The following is a 12552-nucleotide window of genomic DNA, read 5'->3' as shown; positions in this document are numbered from 1 at the left end:
CGTTGCATTAGTTAGCAGAATCCAGAGTGATAAAAGATTGAGGTTTAAGTCTTGCCCTGAATCCATTGTCCTAATCGGCTCCGTGGAGCTTTGAACTTCTAGGAGAGTTGTTTTTTTAGATTCACACCAAGGTTCTGTGAGGTTAAGCGTAATCACTCTGAACTTTTAGTAGATTGTGGATTTCCTCTGGTCTATTATGCCACATTATAGAGAAATCAAAGTTAATACGACAGTCACGTTCATTGGGGCACCAAAGGAAAATGTTTTGATTAGTTTCGCAACAGAAAACTAAAATAAGCATTTCTTATTGGTAAAGTCCAGGTAGTTCCTCCATGTTTCGGTCCATTTTCATCCATTTGGTGCCTAATGAACACGACCCTGATCTAACCACATAAATCCCAGGCTCCACCATCCAAATTAGAATATTTCCACGCTATCCATGTGAGCGCTGGTCTGTGTTAGGAATCTTTGTTTGTCCTCTGCTACAACTCATGTCTGGTAAACCACTGAAATATAGTTGTGGTGCCTCTCCACAGCAGCCTCTGCATTTTTAATCTGATGTTTGGAATGATGTGTGTTGAGGAAGAGGAAGTAAAAGACTAATTTCCTTTAGAGAGGGAGACTCACGCTCCCACATGTATTTTTCAGTAGTGTGTGTATTCAGTTTGGGAATGCATGTGGGGTATTCAGTGTGTGTTTGAATATTAATGTGACCTTTACTACTGATGGCAAAGCTCTAGCAACCAAAACAAATAATCTCTGTCTTACCTGCAGGAGAGCGATGAAGAGGAAGAAGGAGTTGGCAGCCCTTCTGAACTGAGAGTAGAGGAACCGAGGTAGGAAGGTCAGGACATTATACTTTGCAGTGCTGCAGGGCAGAGAAAATGACATGTAGGGAGATTGAGAGAGAGTGAGACAGAAAGAGAGAACACAAAGGCAGAGAGAAAGAGAAAACAGTTCAGTTCCATGAATCAGTTTCTTTCCACTAACAGACACATACAGTACCAGTCAAAAGTTTGGACATACCTACTCATTCAAGGGTTTGTCTTTATTTTTTACTATTTTTCTACATTGAGAATAATAGTTAAGACATCAAAAGTATGAAATAACACATATGGAATCTTGTATGAACCCAAAAAAAAGAAGATTCTAGATTCTTCAAAGTAGCCACCCTGTGCCTTGATTACAGCTTTACACGCTCTTGGCATTTTCAAATCAGCTTCACCTGGAATACTTTTCCAACAGTTGAAGGAGTTCCCGCATATGCTGAGCACTTGTTGGCTGCTTTTCCTTCACTCTGCGGTCCAACTCATCCCAAACCATCTCAATTGGGTTGAGGTCGGGTGATTGTGGAGGCCAGGTCACCTGATGCAGAACTCCATCACTCTCCTTCTTGGTCAAATTGCCCTTACACAGCCTGGAGGTGTGTTGGATCATTGTTCTGTTGAAAAACAAATGATAGTCCCACTAAGCTCAAAACAAAGAGGAGATGGCGTATCGCTTCAGATTCTAAATAAGTCACTAACAGTGTCACCAGCAAAGCACCCCCACACCACAGCATCCATGCTTCACGGTGGGAACCACATATGCGGAGATCATCCGTTCACCTACTTCGCATCTCACAAAGACACAGCGATTGGAACCAAAAATCTCAAATTTGGACTCATCAGACCAAAGGACTGATTTCCACCGATCTAATGTCCATTGCTCGTGTTTCTTGGCCCAAGCAAGTCTCTTCTTATGGGTGTCCTTTAGTAGTGGTTCCTTTGCAGTAATTTGACCATGAAGGCCTGATTCACGCAGTCTCCTCTGAACAGTTGATGTTGAGATGTGTCTGTTACTTGAACTCTGTGAAGCAATTATTTGGGCTGCAATTTCTGACACTGGTACTTGAACTTATCCTCTGCAGCAGAGGTAACTCTGGGTCTTCCTTTCCTATGGCAGTCCTCATGGGAACCAGTTTCATCATAGCGCTTGATGGTTTTTGCGACTACAATTGAAGAAACTTTCAACTTTCAACACTTGAAGAAAGTTCTTGACATTTTTCCACATTGACTGACCATGTCTTAAAGTAATGATGGACTGTCATTTCTCTTTGCTTATTTGAGATGTTCTTGCCATAATATGGACTTGGTCTTTTACCAAATAGGGCTCTCTTCTGTATACCACACCCCTACCTTGTCACAACACAACTGATTGGCTCAAACGCATTAAGAAAAGAAATTCCACAGATTAACAAGGCACACCTGTTAATCGAAATGCATTCCAGGTGACTTCCTCATAAAACTGGTTGAGAGAATGCCAAGAGTGTTCAAAGCTGTCGTCAAGGCAAAGGGTGGCTACTTTCAAGAATCTCAAATATAAAGTATATTTTGATTTATTTAACACTTTTTTTGGTTACTACATTTATTTATTTACTACATGTTTCCATATGTGTTATTTCATAGTTTTGATGTCTTCACTATTATTCTACAATGTACAAAATAGTACAAATAAAGAAAAACCCTTGAATGAGTAGGTGTCTAAACTTTTGACTGGTACTGTATATCTCCTGATACCCCATCCAGCCTGGAGTTGATAAATTTCACCCTCATCTCCACCCCCCGCAATCCACCATTCCTGGAAGCTGCTTCTCCTGAGTGGAGGGGGTGGCGGAGCTCTGAGCTGTGGTTGAACATGTACTGTGTGAGTGATGAATGGCAGGCCAGTCGACTAAATTACCATAAAGCATAACTAAGGGGAGCTCTCCTGGCAGACGTGAGCTATGGCAGAGAGGGGGTGCTTGGCAGAGCACCTCCGGCCCAGACAGAGCCTGATTTACAGCCGCATTAAGGGCCAGCCAGCCAGCCAGAGCACTTTGGGGGGAGATAAACGCTGTGATGTAGACCATGCCACCAGGCTACGACATGTTTGTCTGTTAGGGTAGGCTACACTACGGCTTTTTTTAAAAGCTGACAGAAAACCTCTGGAGACATGAACAGCATTTTACTTGTCTGTAAAGTAACAGCATTTTACTTGTCTGTAAAGTAATGCCACTTCTATCACTAGGTAAACAGAACTGTCAATCCTAGCATACCTGCTGCCTGCGCACAGACCACTCATTCCTAAAAAAAAGTACTATGAAGTTTGTTATACATTGCGACTTAACAAGACATTTAGTAGAATGAACGCACATTTAGCTACCTTATCATAAAAAAACATAGCAGGACATCAAATCAGCAACGTTTGTTGTTGTCAAGGAGGCAACATTACATGCCAGAGCAGAGAATTACATTGTCTGAAAAGGTACAGACGTGGCACTTTTTTTTTTATTGTCTAAAAAGTAATCAATTATGGACATGTTACTGAACTGTGTTCTGTCTTTAAAGGGTCGCGTTAGATATAATTCATTGCCTGGCCCTAGCTGTCATACATACGTAATAGGACTATTATTCTGCATTGTGAATTGACATGGAATTTTATGATTTATTTATTTTCATTTTAACAGAAACCCCCCCCACAAAAAAAGTTTTGTTTATAAAGTAACAGGGCTGACCGTAACAGGGCTGACCGTAACAGGGCTGACCGTAACAGGGCTGACCGTAACAGGGCTGACCGTAACAGGGCTGACCGTAAACGGGGCTGACCGTAACGGGGCTGACCGTAACGGGGCTGACCGTAACGGGGCTGACGACCTCATCTTAAAAGTCATTAATCCCCTTGTGACAGGGGGAATGGAAGCTTGTTGTGTGCAACAGGGAGGGGCAACTGAATGCAAGGCAAGCTTCACCAAAGAAACTGACATTGTTAAAACATTTCTAGCCTGTCTGTCTATTGGTAACAGGGTTGAAGGGTTATGGTCGACTTACTCAGTTTTCCACCACAAAACACCAGAAACTGGCAACAACAAAAAATCCATGTGGTCTAGGCTATATTAAAGGGCACTTCATTTAATACTGTACATTTTTTCACACATGACGTTATCTACTGGTGTAGATAAGGTAGCATAATGCAACGCCAGTCAAGCTTTTACACACACACACACACCACACCACACCACACCACACCACACACACACACACAGATGATATACTGTAAGCACAATCCATAATAGGCCTCCCTCCATAGACAAGGCACACAATCAGACAGACTGTGATAAATCAACAACAAGCAGAGACACACACACAGTAATACAAACAGACTGGGCGGGGATAGTACGCCAGTGAGCGTGGAGAGAGACTGGCAAACAGTCAATGATAAGAGATAGTGCTCCATTCATCTTTTCCCCGTCACATCCGTCTAGTGGGGTTCTGTCTGTGAGAGAGGCGGCTATCAGACAACAGCACAGCACACATGGCAGTAGATTGCTATACAATAGGGCATAGTACCATAACATACCATCTTTGCAGAGCGATGTAATGGAAAACCTCATCAGAACACAGATCAAGCCTTGATTGAGTTTTTCTTGGAAATCTTAGTAACTTGTAAGTAAAACTTAAATGGTGGTTTGAACAAGATGACATGAAGGGGATCTGTGTCTGCACCACATGGTCTCTCTACTGGTGTCTACCAGAGCTCAGATCTAGGCCCTCTCCTGTTCTCTCTGTACACCAAGTCGCTCAGCAATGTAATACACTCACATGGTTTCTCCTACCATTGCTATGCTACGCAGATGATACTCAACTATTTTTCTCCATCCCCCCTCTGACACCCAGCCAAAAGTGTCTGAACAAAAGCTGACAAAAAAGGGTGGACACTCCACTGCTTCATGGCCAAGCGCTTTACTGGACCTGGCCTAGTCTACCTAATTTGAACCCCCTAGCACCATCCCACATTTAGCCACGAGGACCATGTTTGGTCTTCACAGAAGTCCATAAGTCAGCATTGTTGTGCTGTGGAAATTCTTAACTGGGGAAAAAAAAAAAAAAAAAAAAACATGGGATAGTCATACCTGCGGGGAAAAAATATTGGCTAGGCTTAGTTCCCTTGTCCTTTGTGTTACGTTGAGGAGTTGGCCAGGTGGCTTTGTGTTACGTTGAGGAGTTGGCCAGGTGGCTTTGTGTTACGTTGAGGAGTTGGCCAGGTGGCTTTGTGTTACGTTGAGGAGTTGGCCAGGTGGCTTTGTGTTACGTTGAGGAGTTGGCCTGGTGGCTTTGTGTTACGTTGAGGAGTTGGCCAGGTGGCTTTGTGTTACGTTGAGGAGTTGGCCAGGTGGCTTTGTGTTACGTTGAGGAGTTGGCCAGGTGGCTTTGTGTTACGTTGAGGAGTTGGCCAGGTGGCTTTGTGTTACGTTGAGGAGTTGGCCAGGTGGCTTAGGGAGTGCGGTCACCTCTGCACCACAGAATCCATGACCCGGTCTAGTTACCTCGTTTGAACCCCCGGGGGATGGTGTTAGCTGTTACACTAGGTAAAAATAATAACCAGTGTTTTGTTCTCGATTTAATATTTTGTTCCTTCAGCTACTTCCTTTTCTTTCCATCTTCCATCTCTCCTCATATCACTTTTTCTTTCCTTCCGTGTTTCTTTGGGGCAAAACTACGGCAAATGTCTACAATAAAAAAGTGCTCCTTTAACACTACTATTCATAAATGGAGATTACTGCACCAGCTCTCCATTACCACTCCTCTTCTTAATGGAGATTACTGCACCAGCTCTCCATTACCACTCCTCTTCTTAATGGAGATTACTGCACCAGCTCTCCATTACCACTCCTCTTCTTAATGGAGATTACTGCACCAGCTCTCCATTAACACTCCTCTTCTTAATGGAGATTACTGCACCAGCTCTCCATTACCACTCCTCTTCTTAATGGAGATTACTGCACCAGCTCTCCATTAACACTCCTCTTCTTCCATTAACACTCCTCTTCTTAATGGAGATTACTGCACCAGCTCTCCATTACCACTCCTCTTCTTAATGGAGATTACTGCACCAGCTCTCCATTAACACTCCTCTTCTTCCATTAACTTCTTATGGCTGCAAGCCCGAAGCCGGGCACAATATGACAACAGCCACTTCAAGTGCAGGGCGCGAAATTCAAAATATATTTTTTAGAAATATTTAACTTTCACACATTAACAAGTCCAATACAGCATTTGAAAGATAAACATCTTGTGAATCCAGCCAACATGTCCGATTTTTAAAATGTTTTACAGCGAAAACACCACGTATATTTAGGTTAGCTCACCACCAAATACAAATAAGGACAGACATTTTTCACAGCACAGGTAGCATGCACAAAGCCAACCTAACTAACCAAGAACCAACCAAACTAACCAAGAAACAACTTCATCAGATGACAGTCTTATAACATGTTATTCAATAAATCTATGTTTTGTTCGAAAAATGTGCATATTTGAGCTATAAATCAGTTTTACATTGCAGCTACCATCACAGCTACCGTCAGAAATGGCACCGAAGCAGCCAGAGTAATTACAGACACCAACGTCAAATACCTAAATACTCATCATAAAACATTTCTGAAAAATACATGGTGTACAGCAAATGAAAGACAGGCATCTTGTGATTCCAGCCAATATTTCCGATTTCTTAAGTGTTTTACAGCGAAAACACAATATAGCATTATATTAGCTTACCACAATAGCCAGAAACACAAGCCATTCCCCAGCAGCAAAAGTTAGCGATCGTAACAAACCAGCAAAAGATATATAATTTTTGACTAACCTTGATAAGCTTCTTCAGATGACAGTCCTATAACATCAGGTTATACATACACTTATGTTTTGTTCGAAAATGTGCATATTTAGAGCTGAAATCAGTGGTTATACATTGTGCTAACGTAGCATCTTTTTCCCAGAATGTGCGGATATTTTTATGACACTCAACTATTCTGACCAAATAACTATTCATAAACGTTACTAGAAAATACATGTTGTATAGGAAATGATAGATACACTAGTTCTTAATGCAATCGCCGTGTTAGAATTCTAAAAATAAATTCATTACGATATGCAGTTTACGTTATGGCAAGAGCGTGCCCAAAACCTGGCCGCAACCTACTAGTACAACATGTTCGACAGATATATGAAATAACATCATAAAATGGGTCCTACTTTTGATGATCTTTCATCAGAATGTTGTACAAGGGGTCCTTTGTCGGGAACAATCGTTGTTTGGATTTAGAATGTCCTTTTCTCCAGTCAATTAGCACGGAAAGCTAGCAAAGTGGCGCTAAGCTCTCCTTCGTGAACAAACGCAGACAACGCAACACGCCTAACGTCCCGAAAAAATTTCAATAATCAAATAAAACTATATTGAAAAAAACATACTTTACGATGATAGTCACATGTATCAAATAAAATCAAAGCCGGAGATATTAGTCGTCTATAACGACAGCTGTACAGAAGGCAAAACCAGGTCCCTTCGCGCGCTCTCCAGAAAACAGGAAACTGGTGACAGGTCATACAAAGAGCATTTATTCGAGCCCAGATCAAGTTATACACTCAATTTCTTCTCTCACTGCCTGTCAACATCTAGTGGAAGACGTATGAAGTGCATGTATTCTAATAAATATCAAGGACCTTTATAGGCAGCCCCTAGAAGAGAGCATCGATTTCAGATTTTCCACTTCCTGTCAGGAAGTTTGCTGCAAAATGAGTTCTGTTTTACTCACAGATATAATTCAAACGGTTTTAGAAACTAGAGAGTGTTTTCTATCCAATAGTAATAATAATATGCATATTGTACGAGCAAGAATTGAGTACGAGGCCGTTTGAAATGGGCACCTTTTATCCGACTACTCAATACTGCCCCTGCAGCCCAAACAGGTTAACACTCCTTATCTTAATGGAGATTACTGCACGAGCTCTCCATTAACACTCCTCTTCTTAATGGATATTACTGCACCAGCTCTCAATTCATTATCTACCCGTGGCCTCAGGACCGAGACCACTTCCTCCTCCTCTCATCTCTCCACTCAAAAAAGGAGTAAAAAAAAAATGGCTCAATGGCCAAGAGCCCGTGAAGACATTTGCAACAATTTTGGGGACAGTCGAGAGAAGATGATCGACATTACATTACCTGACTTGGCATAAAAGGATGACGTCACCGTTATAGCTTCAAATCTGACCATGTCAAGTTAAATGTTGTGTGCAAACACAATTGCACAAAAGCACTTAACCTTGAAATTAAAAAGCAGAAAGACAGGTTTCCCTTAACTGGTCATTTACATATGAGAGCACGAAATCTGTTTGTGAGTGTGTCCGTGTGTGTGTGTGTCTCTCTCCATGTGTAGGGCTGTTGCGGTGACCGTATAACCACCACACCGGCGGTCACGAGTCAAATTCCACGTGACCGTTTAGTCACGGTAATTAGGCTTCTCCAAGCTCGGATGCTGCTGATAGTCATTAGTCAAATTTGCTAACTGCCTGGTACTCAGCACTATATTGTCCATGATCAATGCAAATGTGTTCAAAAATCAAATCTAACACTTAATGAGAGCCCATGAGCTCAAGTTGTGCAACATTTCTATCGGCTACGCAATTGCGCGACACATTTGTAGAACTACTAAAGTATTTTGTTGTTGTTGTATTTTACCCCCTTCTCCCCAATTTTGTGATATCCCATTGCGATTCAATTATGATCTTCTCTCATCACTGCAACTCCCCAACTGGCTCGGGAGAGGCGAATGACGAGTCATGCGTCCTTCGAAACATCACCCTCCAAACTACGCTCCATTACACCCACCTGCTTAACCTGGAAGCCAGCCGTACCAATGTGTCGGGGAAACACCGCTCAACTGATGACCGAAGTCAGCCTGCAGGCGCCTGCCCGCCACAAGGATTTGCTAGGGAACGATGAGCCAAGTAAAGCCCCCCGGTCAAACCCTGACACAGCAGGTCTGTAGTGACGCCTCAAGCACTGCAGTGCCTTAGACCACTGCACCACTCGGGAGAACCCAGAACAACTAAAAGGTACATTAATAACTCTAAATTAAGCATGTGTGCCCATGTGTGCGTACATGTATTCTTTCATGTGTGTACGCGCGTAACCCCTTGTGCCAAATTCCCTGCATGGATCCACCATGTCAGCTTTTCACAGAACACACAATGAACAGCAGCTTGCCCTGCCTGACTCTCCGGTTTGCCCTGGTGGAAGTCATGCACATCCCACCACCGACTCCCATGTCACATTACATTAGCACAAGATCTGGTCTAACAAGTAATGCAGCCGAATAAACAGTTTCCATCACTCACATGACCAGCAGGCTGTGTACCAAATTGCACCCTATTCCCTATATCATGCACTCCTTTTGACCAGGGCCCATTTGTGTTTGTGTGATAAGATTCCATTTGGGACAAGACCACCAGTGGGGCAGCGGATCATTATGGAGATGCTGGTAGTGATAGTGGTGGAGAGGTGCGGTGTATGGAGAAATGGAGTAACACACAAGTAAACATTTTTAATTTAAACAGAACGTGTGAAAGTGATTCCCTGAGCCCTATACTACAAATCAGGTTTGAAGAGGTACAGTCGAAGTTTACATAACTCATTTTTCAACCACTCCACAAATTTCTTGTTAACAAACTATAGTTTTGACAAGTCGGTTAGTACATCTACTTTGTGCATGACACAAGTAATTTTCCCAACAATTGTTTAGACAGATTATTTAACTTATATTTCACTGTATCACAATTCCAGTGGGTCAGAAGTTTACATCCACTAAGTTGACTGTGCCTTTAAACAGCTTGGAAAATTCCAGAAAATTGTGTCATGGCTTTAGAAGGTTCTGATAGGCTAATTGACATAATTTGAGTCAATTGGAGGTGTACCTGTGGATGTATTTCAAGGCCTACCTTCAAACTCAGTGCCTCTTTTCTTGACATCATGGGAAAATCAAAAGAAATCAGCCAAGACCTCAGAAAAGAAATTGTAGACCTCCACAAGTCTGGTTCATCCTTGGGAGCAATTTCCAAACGCCTGAAGGTACCACGTTCATCTGTACAAACAATAGTACGCAAGTATAAACACCATGGGACCACGCAGCCGTCATACTGCTCAGGAAGGTGACGCGTTCTGTCTCCTAGAGATGAACGTACTTTGGTGCGAAAAGTGCAAATCAATCCCAGAACAGCAGCAAAGGACCTTGTGAACATGCTGGAGGAAACGATACAAAAGTATCTATATCCACAGAAAAACGAGTACAACATCAACATAACCTGAAAGACCGCTCAGCAAGGAAGAAGCCACTGCTCCAAAACCGCCATAAAAAAGCCAGACTAAGGTTTGCAACTGCACATGGGGACAAAGATCGTACTTTTAAAGAAATGTCTGATAAAACAAAAATAAAACTGTTTGGCCATAATGACCGTCGTTATGTTTGGAGGAAAAAGGGGGAGGCTTGCAAGCCGAAGAACACCATCCCAACCGTGAAGAACGGGGGTGGCAGCATCGTGTTGTGGGGGTGCTTTGCTGCAGGAGGGACTGGTGCACTTCACAAAATAGATGGCATCATGAGGTAGGAACATTATCTGGATATATTGAAGCAAGTTAAAGTTAAAGCTTGGTCGCAAATGGGTCTTCCAAATGGACAATGACCCCAAGCATACTTCCAAAGTTGTGGAAAAATGGCTTAAGGACAACAAAGTCAAGGTATTGGAGTGGCCATCACAAAGCCCTGACCTCATCCTATAGAAAATGTGTAGGCAGAACAGAAAAAGTGTGTGCAAGCAAGGAGGCCTACAAACCTAACTCAGTTACACCAGCTCTGTCAGGAGGAATGGGCCAAAATTCACCCAACTGATTGTGGGAAGCTTGTGGAAGGCTACCCGAAACGTTTGACCCAAGTTAAACAATTTAAAGGCAATGCTACCAAATACTAATTGAGTGTATGTAAACTTCCGACTTCAACTGGAACTTTGGTAAACTTGGTATAACCGGTCATAAGAAAGTGGCTAACTTTTTAGCCAGGTAAATTTCTATGGCAACAAATCTTTCAGAACTAACCTACTCCGGGTCAGGCTAACTCCACTTACCCGGAATGAAATGACTGATCCGCGAGATGAGGACCAATGAAATCAGATTCCCTCCCTCTCGCAAAGATTGCGTCATTATCCCCTTCATTTGGGTAAGATGACTGATTAAATATTTTATTAATCAAATGTGTTAAAAATAGTAATATTCCCAGAGCCGCAAAAGGCACTGCAGTGATTGAGGCGTCACTACAGATCTGGGTTCGATCCCGGGCTGTGTCGCAGACGGCCACGCCCGGGAGACCCATGAGGCGATGCCTCAATTGGCCCAGCGTCTTCCGGGTTAGGGGAGGGTTTGGCCGGCTGGGATGTCCTTAGCGACTCCTGTGGCGGACCGGGCGCATGCACGCTGACACGGTCGTCAGTTGTACAGTGTTTCCTCCGACACATTGGTGCGGCTGGCTTCCGGGTTAAGAGAGCAGTGTGTCAAGAAGCAGTGCGGCTTGTCAGGGTCGTGTTTCAGAGGACGCATGGCTCTCGACCTTCGCCTCTCCTGAGTACGTACGGGAATTGCAGCGATGGGACAACTACCAATTGGATATCACCAATTGGGGAGAAAAAGGGATTTAAAAAAAAAAAAAGTTTTAAAATACCTATCACATCACACATTTAGCAATGACGGGATGCATTTGAAAGTTATGTAGAGTAAAACTATTGAATTACAAAATTATTTTATTGATAGGAGTGGGGGAAAAAGGTGTTTGTGCTGTTCTACACCAAAGCAAAGGCGGCATTAACGATACAAAAAAAAACTCACTTCTAAAAGCCTATTTCACACCATATCCTACTGAATTTGCAAGAATTTTGATTTCAGGAAAACATTTAAAATGTTGCACTGACTCGCCCATGGATTGATGTTTCAGCTTTGTCTCAATCAAGAGTTTGGCGATCGACTAGCAGTTACAAGCCTGATAGGCTGTTTCTCATTCGCCTGCCGCTAACTCTGAGTAAATCGTAGTATACCCCTCTGGTCCCAGATCTGTTTGTGCGGTATAGACAACACCTATATAACCGTTGCCATGCCAAACACAATGGCCATAGGAGTTGGCAAGACAGCAAAACCAGATTTGGGACCAGAGTCTGAAGGTGACTCTCTGGGTGACTTTTTATGGGCAGCAACATACAGTGTTCAAGGATCAGATGGAACCAAATCACATCGACACAAGTCGGAACAAGAATTGGAGATCCAAGATAGCAGCGGATAAAAAGAGTATTCCCAAAATGAACATTTTTGGGCCCAGCATGACTTGCTTGGTTACTCTATGCTAAGATGCTGAACATTGACTCGTTGTCATTTCATTGTGTCCATATGGTCCTTCATTTTGTGTTTCATCCCATTCTAGTGGTTGGCTGTATGCTGCTGAGGCGCTATGTTTTTCCTGTGGCGGTGGATCGGTGTGTCTGTGTGTGCGATGCAGACATCTCCAGCCGCTCATGCAGCAGGAATGCTAACGCTAATATTCCCTGACAGAGGATGGCCAGCCCAGACCTGACCTTTCAATGCAACACGCTCCACAAGGAACGGAGGAGGGAAACGCCAGCAAGCTAACTAAGGTGAGTCCCAAATGGAGCCCTATTCCTT

At 43.0% G+C, this 12552-nt stretch overlaps 1 protein-coding gene across 1 annotated transcript in view; it reads right to left on the bottom strand.

The window, feature by feature from the left end:
• The window catches only part of atp8a1 (ATPase phospholipid transporting 8A1), a 122658-nt gene that overhangs the window by 23111 nt on the left and 86995 nt on the right, over nucleotides 1-12552 (bottom strand). The window contains exon 4 of the mRNA XM_038992493.1: nucleotides 769-868. Coding sequence (XP_038848421.1) covers nucleotides 769-868 — 100 coding nt within the window. The remainder of the gene's footprint in view (nucleotides 1-768; nucleotides 869-12552) is intronic.

The sequence above is a fragment of the Salvelinus namaycush genome, chromosome 5 (genome assembly GCF_016432855.1).
Source record: "Salvelinus namaycush isolate Seneca chromosome 5, SaNama_1.0, whole genome shotgun sequence".
Lineage (NCBI taxonomy): Eukaryota > Metazoa > Chordata > Actinopteri > Salmoniformes > Salmonidae > Salvelinus > Salvelinus namaycush.
The sequence above is the reverse complement of the archived record's forward strand: the minus strand, read 5'-3'. Positions and strand labels throughout refer to the sequence as shown.